The sequence below is a fragment of the Athene cunicularia genome, assembly GCF_003259725.1.
Source record: "Athene cunicularia isolate RWA chromosome 5 unlocalized genomic scaffold, athCun1 chr5_part2, whole genome shotgun sequence".
Lineage (NCBI taxonomy): Eukaryota > Metazoa > Chordata > Aves > Strigiformes > Strigidae > Athene > Athene cunicularia.
This window is the reverse complement of record NW_020799102.1, coordinates 3,282,596-3,294,712: the sequence shown is the minus strand read 5'-3', so window position 1 is coordinate 3,294,712 and position 12,117 is coordinate 3,282,596. Positions and strand designations below refer to the sequence as shown.

The window sequence follows — 12,117 nt, the reverse complement described above, 5'->3', positions numbered from 1 at the left end:
CCAAAATGAAAAACCTCACATGTTTAAAACCTGACACCTGCTTAAGTGCTTTGCTACATTAGGGCCAGCAACCTCAGCACTTCTCATCTAAGCTGCTTGTGAATCTTCACTGAAATTAGTTGCATTGTCCTTTGGCGCTTGCCTTTAACCTCTCCAAACAGCCTGCATTTGGAACATGGGTCACCCGAGACTTGTCTCGGCACAGCTGCTGTTTCTCCAGTACAATGCATAAAGTAAAAGTGATTTCTACTTTGACATAGCTCTTGAAGAAATTAAAGAGAAACCTGGTACAGAAACTTTTAGTAAGAATAATACTGAGAAGAACATGCCCCTTATGCAATTGCTTAGACTCAAACCATTTTTTTAACACCTCGTAGGGAATGGCTGCACAGCACACCTGCCTTAAGGGCTGTTTGGAAGCAGCTGCCCCTAGTAGTTCATTTGGAAGCGACACACTTTTCTGGACAGATGTGGTTTTCTGGTTAGAACACCAGTCCAATTCTGTCCCTGGTTCTCATACGGCCCAATGAGTCACACCCTGATTCAGCAAAATGCACGTCTAGCCAGGAAGATACAGTGCATATACTTAAGCTCAGTTTATTTCATTAAGATTTGAGCATGTTCTTTGTCAAATAAAAAAAAAGTTGCTGCTTTGTTGGACTAAAGGCTTATGTTATGTTCTACCAAAAAATAATTGACATAGTAGAGGGCTATTCTTCCCGTTCACTTGCCTTTGTCCTGCCTATTTAGTCGATAAACTACACCAGAATGAAACTTCCTTGGATTGCCCCTTCATATCTAGCACAGTGAAATGGTTTTCAGTACAGGTTTCTCGGTTGTTTTATGTGGTCCACCTTCATGCCAAGTGTATGCATTAGACTCTTTAGGAATGCTTAGTTATTAACTATGTCCTTAAATACATTAGGGCTTGGGGGGTTGCTTTGGTTTGGGGTTGGAGGGGGGTGGGGCAGTATATAAAAGAGTCAAGAACAGAAATACAGTGTCTGAAAGCTTTGGTTTCCCCTCAAGCTCTAAGGAGGGAATAACTACAGTGTGTTATCTAGCAAGGTGCTGTTGCTGAGCAGATGCAGAAGTCTGCTTCTCCTGGGTTGCCTCAGCACAGTTATGCTTTTGACATGATGTCACTTAGACACAAGATGGTCATCCAGCACTCCAGTCACGCTAGATTAGTAATAGTCACATTCCCCTCAGCATTTCTTGCTTTATACTATTCCTTCACCTTCCAGTAGTCTCAACAAATCTAGCTCCTGGTTGCCAGATTTGACAGGTATACAGGACACACAGAAAACTATTTTCTGGAGTGGATGAGAACTCAAGTTCAAAAATTTAATAGCCCTGAGAAAAATTTTCAGTCTATTTTATCTTCCATTGTGTGAACATAACTCTCAGTTAAAGACCATTAGGGTAAATTGAATAACTCTAAGATGTGAAAATTTGGCCAACACATTTTTTTAGACAAATTAAATATACACAGATTGCAGTTGGCAATCTATTTCAGATGATAAAATATGAGACAGAGCAATATGCTGTACAGACTTGCACAGCTTTCATACTAGAAACACAATGCATAGCAACCAAGTCTTTAGGTGTGTTGCAATGAATAGTACCAAAATACACAGTTGTAGGTAAATGATGGTCTTGCAAATGACAATATAGATTTACACAGAAGAAAAATAGCACATGAGCATAGAGGATCTTGTGAATAAGAAGTTGAACATGGGGCAATGATATCACAACTCAAACTCAGATAAATATTAACTTACTATTTAGAAATAAAGTAAAACAAGGGCTAGCAAATTGAGGCTGCTTTTGGTTATGTGCAACCTTGTCTCGTTCTTTACCAATACCCCAACGAGTCTCTGCACAGACTGTCCTTTTGGGTGACAAGGGGCAATGCAAGGGCTATGCATCTGTCAAGGAGGACAATGTTTTAATTCATGAACGAGGTGTTGGCACATTGTGGCGATGACAGCATGTTGGCTGACAAGCATCTGCCTTTTCATCATTCAGCCTCTGATCCTCTAAAATATTATCCTATACAGAAATTATTTGTACAAACAGGTATTTTGAACATCAAAACTGATAACACACACTACCAGTTGAAAGCTACTAGGAAAAAAAAAACAACATATGGAAGTACATAAGACTGTCTCCATTCTTTTAAATTTAAAAAAAAAAAATAATAATCAGGTTAGTATAAGCCTTGTTTGCAAACATGAGTTTGTGACACTCGCTCACTGAGAGACACCACCAAAACCTGCCAAGTTCTAGTGCCAGCCCACCACACCAACTCATCTTTACCTTGTAACAAAAATCCAAAACACACGCAGGACTAAGTTCCCCATGCATAAAGAAGGGATTCATTGTGCACAGAACTTTGGGGAAATCCTTCCATTAATCTGGGATCTCCCAACACACAATAAGCCTATTGACACATGAAACATCCCAATATTGTTGGCCCCGTGCCACGCAGCAGTAGTGCTGGAAATCCCAGTGTACGTGTGTATGGCAGAGCTACAGCAGCTCCGGCCCTTTGGAAGTGGAGCATACTTACTGCAGGGATACAGTACTCCAAAACTTCCCGAGAGCTTCACACCTACTGCAGGTGCACAGAACAGCATCACTACGTGTATTTGGCCATGAAATCCCAGAGTGCCATATATTAATCTCTTAACTACCCAACAAGAAATGTCTTATTTCGTATATACCACTAGAAAGCACAGATCCTTCACACCAGAGAAGCGTTTTCACTGGAGCAACTGGCATTGCAATGCTCAAAGAGAACTTCATCCCACACTCACCTCCCAAAGGATTGATAAGAGCTCTCCAGAATAAATGCAGTGGTCCACTATTGTGAACCTACTGATTCCTTGTCAGCACAAACACTTCTTTTCATCACCAAAATATTTGTTGGACCAAAGAATATTTTTCTGATACTGCAACATTAAAAATGAAAAAAATCTAACTACACATTTGCCTACAGTTTCTAGTGGCAATTTAAAGTCTTGACTTTTCTGCAATAGCACCATAATAAATGACAGCTACATACAGTGAGGCCTAAACAGTTTCTGTAGCAGTACCATAAGCTTTCTTTTAGCAATATCCTGTTTATTTTTTTCATGCCATAAACAAGGACTGCAGTATATCAGTATTGATCAGCACTGAATTGTGACAGATTCCTGTCAGAGCTGACTTCCATTGAAGCTTGGCCAACTGCTCAGAGTTGAAACAATTCCACTTATTTCCTTTGCTTTCGTTATTTCAGAATATTTTAATGCAGACAAGCCATAGTCAGCTCAAAAGTCCTCTCACTGCTTATATTTTAATATATTTGTGCAGTGGGTTTAATCCATTTGCACAGCATTTGAGCTACAAAGCAGTGCTCACAGTCTGAGGAGGAACTGCCCCCAACTAGCACTGAATCAGAGCCACGTCTAGCTTCTTTTTGTTTCAAAGGGGTACAAGAATGGGCAAAGCTACTTCTTTGGCTAGATAAAGGCAATTTTCCCCCTCGTTTAGCAGACTTCATAAACAGAGAGTAGAAGGCAGAGGGGGCTTTTTTTGCTCCATGCATGCTGTGTACTTGTACAGAAAGGCAATAATTGATTTCAGCAGTAACACCTTGGAGGTTTCTGGCCTCCCTGGGATCATGCTCCTCTCACTGTAAAACTGATAGACCAGACACTTTTGTGCTATGTTTGCCAAGCATAAAACCTTTTCAGATGGCTCCGAGAGAGCTCTTAAGTATCCAAGAGATTAAAGACCTACCTACAGAACTGAATCTTCTTACTCATGGTTAACAGATTTCTACTGTGCAACCTTTTCATCATTTTATCAATAATTTATCTATTAACTGGCCATCCACTGAATTTTCATAAAGATGTTAAGAAACCACTTCAAGTCTAACCACTTCTCATGTAAACATATATATCATTAACTGCATAAATTAATTTGCAGAGCAATTCACTTTAATCTCTCCCACCTTTCAAGGGACCACTAAAGCCATTATGAAATATAAGTTTTGTGTCCTGCTTTTCTCCCATTAATATTAGACAGGCACACAGGGTACTAACACACTATTAAAACTGCCACACGGACAAAACAAAAAGCTCTTTGAAGTCCTACATGGGTGGCCGCTTATTTGCGTTTATTACAGCAGAAGCTACATAAAACTCCGTGTGTGGTCTTTGGGAGAGGTCTTTGGCTGTGGTGCTGCTGCAGGAAGGGGTTGCAGCCGCCCCTCCGTGAGGCAAGGCACAAGATGAGCAAAGCCACAGAACAGACCGGGACAAACACGGACAGATCATGAAAACATTACAGACATAGGAAAGCAGACTGAACCCAAGACAGGCATGTCCTGAACTCCAAAAGACTTTGAGGAGACAAGACTTCCTGTATTAGATGGGCTGCCAAACAGACAATCCTGTCCTCACAGACAGGATTTTATTTCCCTGCTGCGTTTAGTCTCTTCTTCCCCAAATCAACACTATATTGTTCAACAATAAACACAGCTGATTCCACCCTTTACGTGGAATGAAGCAAGTGTTTACTAGCTGTCCCGAAGCCGTGAAAGGCTCTGTCATGAAAAAACAAAAAGAAAAGCTGAAGTCTTTGGCCATCCCAGCACATCAAGCTATCAAAGGGTTTGAACATGGATATCGGTACATCTGTTAACACTAGAAAAATAAACCAACAGTGATCTTGCACTACTTCTGTATAATAACCTATTAATCAACATCCCCATGAAAAGTTTGTCTCTTATTTAAGAAATTATCTTGACAAATTAGCTCTACAAGAGTAGAAAGTTGTTAAACTCAAAAGGCTGTACTGTAGTTCTCCCCCAAAGCTTCTGGCAAAAAGAGACTGACATATCTTTTCAACATCCCTAGTTAATTCTATTGCAAAAGGCAGAAGAATTTATATGTCTCTTGCGTAAGGCTATGGTAAAATTGCATCTATTTTTGCAGAGATCTTACACATCCAAATCCATCTGTAAATATCCCCCAGTTTCCCCAGCACTAAAGCCATCAGGAACCCACCATATCAGAGAGCAGACAATGACAAAATCCCCAGCTTCCCACTTGCAGTGTGTCATATGCAGATTGCGTATTGCCTGAAAAAATAAATAGCAAGCCTCTAACAAAAAGGGAAGATAGGAATTGATTCTTGCTTCATTTGTAGGTACCACATACCCGAGTTCAAACTCTACAAATTCCAGGAAGCCAAAGAGCAAACCAGAGCAAACAAATACCAGCACAGCAGTTTTCACAGGTCTGGCACTGCCAGCCTCCTGTTTTAGCAGTCCCTGTAGGAAGTGATCTCCTTGCACACCTGTTTTAACTTCAGTGTGTGAGACCACTGCCTACTTAGAAAAAATAAATTGATGCTTTTTGACTCCTGGATCCTGTTCTTCTGTGTGCCTGTGACTAAACGAGAGTTTGAGAATTCATTAAATTATTTTTGCTACAATTTGCCTCCTACACATATGTATAAATCACTTAAAAATGAATAGCTGAAGCCTTCCTAGAAAAGGCATTACAGTATGTGCAATGAACCAAATTATCTCTTCAGACACTTATGGAGCCAAATTTTCATAAGAACCGTTATCACAGAAACGCCCAAAATACATTTCCCTACACTCACCACACCACAGTATGTCATGTGCCACAGCCATTTCCTCTTTCTCAAGATGCACATCATTGTGGTATCTTAGATAATGCAGTGAGCACGAAGAAAGGGTAAATTTTGAAATGGAAAAATGATAGTTTGCTCGATAATTGCAAGCCATCATAAATGCTAGAGTTACTTAACTGCAAGACAGAGTGAAGGCTGGCCCCAGTTTGGGGCAATTAAACCCCACAGCAATCAAAATAAAAATAAAAAGCCTTTATCACAAATGTACTTTTCTGTTTTTACTGGAAATCATGAAGCAGCTCAGCCTCAATGAATCAGAGATTGAGACAAATACAGGTCTCCCCTCCATGAAACTCTGGTGTGTGCTCTTTGTGCTTTCTTCTGGACAGAAGGAAAATTTAAAAATAAAAAAAAGAAAGGAAAAAAAAAAAAGAGAGAGGAACAGGCACCAACTCAAAATTTTCTTTCCAAAAGTAGCAGCCAGGTCAAAGGGAGGCCAGCCTTGCTTAGAGAGACCTGGAGCCATTACAGAGTTTGTCCGGCATTTAAGATATGATCTCATCTCCACTGATGGGCACTTTGTTTATGGAATCAAATCTGTAACAAGTAATGAACAGATTGATTTGGCACATACAGTCACACTTCATTATTTCTCAAAAATCCAGAGTTATAGTCACTTTTATTTGTATGGATAACTAATAAAGCAACTGAGTTAATACAATTGAAAGCTAAAAGAATGCTTTTACAGCATCGTGATGGGTCAGTTCCCTCCTTTGAGCAGCATTATTCCCTCTTTTGCATCCCCATCTCACTTTCTTCAAACCAATTACCCCTGACCCCATTCCTTCAATTTATTTTGGAGGTGCCTAGGCTGGGCTGGGCGAGGAACAGAAAGTATTTTAAATTGAAAAAAGCTCTAGACTACTTGAAAACATTTTTAACAAAGAAAACTTGAGGCAGTGTGAAAAACTCTTTACATATTATCCGTTTATAATACCTTTTCTCCCCTGGCTATTTCACTACTGTTATTCAAAAAAAAAAGAGTTCTAACTCTTATCTTTTCCCCCCTTCTCCTCTCCTTTCTGACACACTGTATTTGCTTTCGAAAGGAATTCAAAATTTTGAGCCTTTTCCCTACCTGGTGTGTTAGCTGTTACAGAGGCCTTTCATTAGCAGATTACATAAATGGTACTTGAAGCAATAATGGTGCAAAACAATATTCTAAAGGAACAATTTATTCATGTGATAAGAATTGCCTCATTTATTTTCCATAGACATAGATCTGATTAATTTAGTGTTTCTATTTTCAAAGCCTATTAAACTGTATACTGCCTTTGGCAAATGGTACAGAGATTCACAGTGCTGAACAACGTTTTTGTTTTAAGTATTATTTACTATTATTTTGTGACATAGCTTCTTGTGTTCAGGTTTGGACAATGGCAAATAAAATTCTGCTGAAAATGGAAACAAGTAACAAGATTGACACAAATAATTCCATCTTCCCAGCTGTGTCCAAAAAAAATGTAAGATTTGAGAGAAAAGCTGAAATTACCTCATACAATATACCATTATGTGCAAGAGCTGCCAGCAGGATCATAAAGGCAGAAACCATGAAGGAGAACAAGGTACAGGGAACCTGATTAATCCCAAACTATTCTCCTGTCTGTCCTTTAGGCACAATTGTCAGCCTCTCCATGGAAATGGCTCCAAAACCCGCCATGAGGTGTTTGTGAAATAACTTCACTCTAGGAAAATGCATGTTTTATAAGCACCTTGTTTAGATGGCATGTTTGTCCATGGAAACCCTCAAAAAGTTAGAGAAGAAAAAGAATATTCTTAAATAAAACAATATTATCTGGACCGCATCCTGTCACAAGGTCATTTTTCTGCATATGGGGGTTCTTGATGAGATGGAATGACAGAGCACTGGTCCATGAGCTCTGGCACTGCTCTTGACCACTACAGCGTGGGTACCTGCCATTCCCATTAAAAGCTACAATTAAAGACAGAAGAAAGTAGTGTTTGCCTTATGGAGTTTATGAGTAGGATCATTTTTAGAAAGGAATTACAGGGGTCTGAATTTCTACTTACACCTCTAGAACAGGGCTTTTGGCTTTCTTTATGGTTGGTTTTAAAATAGTTTCCTAAAGACAACTGAATTAAACTATTTTATAAAGAAAATAAACTCTTTTGCCTAATAATACAGTAAAAAAAGTACACAGCCCTTAGCACCCAGAGAGCAGCATTCCACCTTCAGCTTTAGTTTGGAGAAGGAATTGTGCTGTAATGAGAGTCTCTAATGGGTCACCCAGTATGTTTCTTCTTAATCTTCATTCATCTCCATCTGGATTGTTATAATGCTCAGATCAGCATCAAAACTAAGGCAGTGGTTCGATTTCCACCCATCATCGCAAAGGGAGTTTGGAGAATCCAGAAGCATTAGAAATTTAAGCAATCAAACTGAGAGATAAGCATCATCTCTATCTTCCCTATTTTGCATATTTGTCCTGATTTTGCTTAAAAACAAGATGTAGCAGTGGCACGTTCATGACTACAACCAAACCATTTTGCCATTTTTGTACTTTATTATGAACAAGCAACACTAACAGATTGGCAAAGGGCTTCATAGTAGTCCTGGCAATTTACAGCATATCCTCTCTCTGCTTTCACATCCGTACAAAGCAATCACTATGACGCTCAGGCCAAAACAAAGACTCTATTTTTGTCACATTGCTGCCCTTCAACACCAACAAGACACTTACCTGCACTACAATTTACTGTTACATCATTTTGGACCTGTTCATAGTACCCAGGCCTATTTCATTGTCGACCTTTCTGCAACATATATTGGGTCCTGCAGGATATTATGAAAATAACTGTACAAATACTAACTTCTGCTATAGAGCTGAATACATCCAACATGAGATAATCTTCATGGTACGCAGCTATACTGAAGGTCTCGATGGGAAGTTACTCCCTTTTTTTGGATTGCCAGACAGCGGGGACTTGGGGAACGTTTTAGAAACAGAAAGGGAAAGAAGATGGGTGAGGGGGATCTTAGAGAAAGGAAGTGGGGAAGAGGACAGGTTTATACACTCAGGAGAAGAATACGAACTCCAAAGTACTTACTAAGGAATTTACAGCATCTGCTGTTTGGCTGAAACAAGTTCTCACAGGTATTGGCTGTATTAATCCCAACACACTCTTGGGAGCACATTTTCCACTCACATGGTAATTATGTGCAAATGTAGGTTTGTACATGCAGTACATAATCACAACCATACATCGACAGTTTAACTTCCAAAGTGAAACATATTCAGGAGGTGCAAAACTTTTTCTCCAAACTCTACATTTCGAAGCCAGATAATTGTCTTTCCAGTGGTAGAGGACAACAAAATAGCAATGAAAGCTTAGGGGACCAATTCACCAGGAAGCACATTTAAGATTTATTCCCATTTCAGGTACATTATTATCTTCAAAATGATACATTGGATTTAAAGAGCCATGATTTACATTTCTTCACCAAATCACCTGATATTGACTGTACAGCCAGTTAGGGTTTGGGTTTGTCCATTTGTTCTCTTGTGGTAATTCCCCAGCAGTCCTACTTCTCTGCACAGCTAGTGCCTCTGCAGCAGGGCACTCAGACCATCATACTTATTGACTGCAACGCGATGGGTCCCTACCAACATCGCTTTTCTGAGGAACGCAGCTAGGGGAGGGAAACACAGTCCTAAAGTTACTAAACCAGTTAATCCTTAACACACGGAACAGAAAGGCAATTCTCTGGCCAGGTAGGCGCTCTCACAACTGATTGTAGAAAGCCCAGTTTGAATTATGATAGTAAAGTTGTGTTCCATCCAAGAAAGTTGCAAATATTTTAAATGAGATAATTTGAGGATGCTGATCTCCTCCTCCAGGGTATTTTTTCCAGGCCCTAAACCCAGATCTAGATCACAAATTGCTAAGACGACCTATAATTTTTACTAATTCATATATGGACCCAACAGGTAGTAAAATCCCTATACATAGGGTCTGCAGTAGACTAGCTGTATGTAAAATGTGCTATGTCATGCTACAGCTTCTTGCTCTAGAACAGAGCCTGTCAAAGAAGGCTGTAAATATATAACGTTTATAGAGAAGTTTGAGTTCATAAATCATGATTTGTTTAAACATTAACAAGTGTTCAGTTGTCCAGCTTCAGTGCTTGAAGCATACTGGATACACTGCCTGCAAAGCTTCGGACAGGTGCCTTGTATGAACACGGGGAACATTTTCCTAACTAGTAGCTGTGTTCACATCCACAAGGAGTGACACGGACCAAATTTTATCTAAGATAAAGTTTGAATTATCTTTTGAGTGGTGTGTTGTCTATTTGCCAAATATAAGACCAAAGAATTGCACCAAGTCTACCAATTACTTCTTTCCCATGGTGGGATCTAAATGTAAAAGAACCTTGTTTCTCTAGGTTTATTTGCAAGTAATAGATGCTGAAGGATACATATTGCTTACATATTTTACAGGCTGATTATCTGTTAGTGTTTCTGTATATGCTTGTACAGTCACACCTTTAATTACACAATTTAAATTAATTCATAGATATCTTGGAAATGAAGCTATACATTTTTCTTTTTTTATAAGCATTTTTGCCTCATTACCTCAGCTGTGCTTTCCACCTGGGCTTAAACAGAGAATTATTCTGTGGGCTCCAGTTCCATTCACTTGAAGAGACACAAACTTGAGCCATTGTTGAAGAGTCAATTATTCAAAGCTGTGCAGCTTCATGGCCACAGAGTACTTTGCTTAGGGTGCAGTTTTGCCATGGCCAGAAGTTTTGGTGGTGGAGTTTTATCCTAATGATTAGCTAACACCTTTTTGTAGGGATTTTTTTTCTTTTTTCAGTGCACCAAAACAACTAAACACCAGATTCACCAAGCTATGCAGCTCACAGCCTTAGAAACACATCTATCATGTACATCCAAGGAAAGTACAACACAAAAACTAGAACCCTGAACCAACAACACCAGAAGCATTTCCTCGCTGTTAGGAATACTCACTGCGGAGCAGGGCCTAGCGCAGGATTCTGAATCTGAAGTTTTCAAGACCTTTCCTGATGCACTGAGAGATACTTGCATAGAAGGCAGATACATACCTGTCATACACAAGCTCAGTCAGACTGATAGTATATTGGACACTTGGCTAGATTTAAACATCCTGAAATCATTCTCATAGATACCTATTTCAGTTACTGCAAACACTTACTTTAGAGCATAAATTAGGGTGCTAACAAAGAGGGATTTTTGCCCAAAGTCTCCAGACTACACAGACCACAAGACAAGGACAATCTGAATGCCCAGAGAAGCAAGAGACAACCTAACCTCCCCCTTTCTACAGCCAGCGAGGGGAAAAGCTGGTCTCCTGGGTAAAGCTAGGGAAGCTGCCTGTAACACGCACTAAGCAGCTTGCTGTCCCTTAGCCTCTGTTGGCAAAGGCTCCTACAGTTCAGCAATGACTCAGGAGAAGTTCGAGGCACTCAAAGGAGACTGCCCATGTGGAGGGGAGAGACCGTGGAGTATTGTTGCATGCTGTGGAGATACCTCCAAACAGTACTGAGCAAGACTCTCAGGGAGCTGACCTAAGAGCTGAGCAGCCAGTACCCTCAAAAGCATCACCAAGGGGCCTTGCTTTACATGACAAGAGAGGCTGGTTTCACACAGCTTCACTGCAGAGCCAGAGGAGGATGGTGCACCATTGTCATCTAGCTCCTCATAAAGGCTTGGTTTCAATTTACAAAAAAAACCCCACAGCGTCAAATCCACAGAAGCAACCATACTTACATAACCTGCAGGTTCAGAGGAAAAAAAGCCATGACCTTCGTCTCACGTGCTGAAGCTGCCACCTTCTTTTCCTGACTCAAAGCGCTCTCCACTGTGGTGGCTGGCCAGTGATGTGCACCCATTTCATGTTTGTCAAACATCATTTAAAACCAGCGCCCCATAAGGCGTTGGATTCAAACCCCAAACACCAGTTTCTGTGTGAAAGGCACAGAAAGTAACTACCCCCCTCAACACCCCATCTCAAACACTTTCCAAGCTTATTAGTGTAAATTTAACCCACATGTGCAAGCTGGTAGAGAAGCACAGGCTGTGCTTGTCAGCACAAGACAGGAGTGGAAGGGGAGCCATAAATAAACACAACAAGAAGCTATGACAGAGAAAATCTGTCCTGCTTGTAATCAAGTCAATGGCAGAAGTCCCAACAAGAAGCAGTGTTGCACCCTGCATCAGCAGCCAAGAGCTCAGTGCAATAACCTTACTTTCCCCATGCCTTCCTGTGCAGCTTGCTGAAGAAAAGAAATTCCTAGTGTTCCTTACACAATGTATCCCTTATCTTCTTACTGGAAACACACACAAAAAAAATTAATTGCGACCAGACCCTGTGCTGTACCACAGATCATATTTC

The 12,117-nt window shown here is 40.2% G+C and overlaps 1 protein-coding gene across 1 annotated transcript in view; it reads right to left on the bottom strand.

Moving 5' to 3' along the window:
• Positions 1–11,085, bottom strand: part of INSC (INSC, spindle orientation adaptor protein) — a 124,592-nt gene extending 113,507 nt beyond the window's left edge. The window contains 1 exon segment of the mRNA XM_026850398.1: positions 10,808–11,085. Within this exon segment, the coding sequence (XP_026706199.1) occupies positions 10,808–10,814 (7 nt within the window). The 5' untranslated portion in view covers positions 10,815–11,085.
• Positions 11,086–12,117: the final 1,032 nt, after the last annotated feature.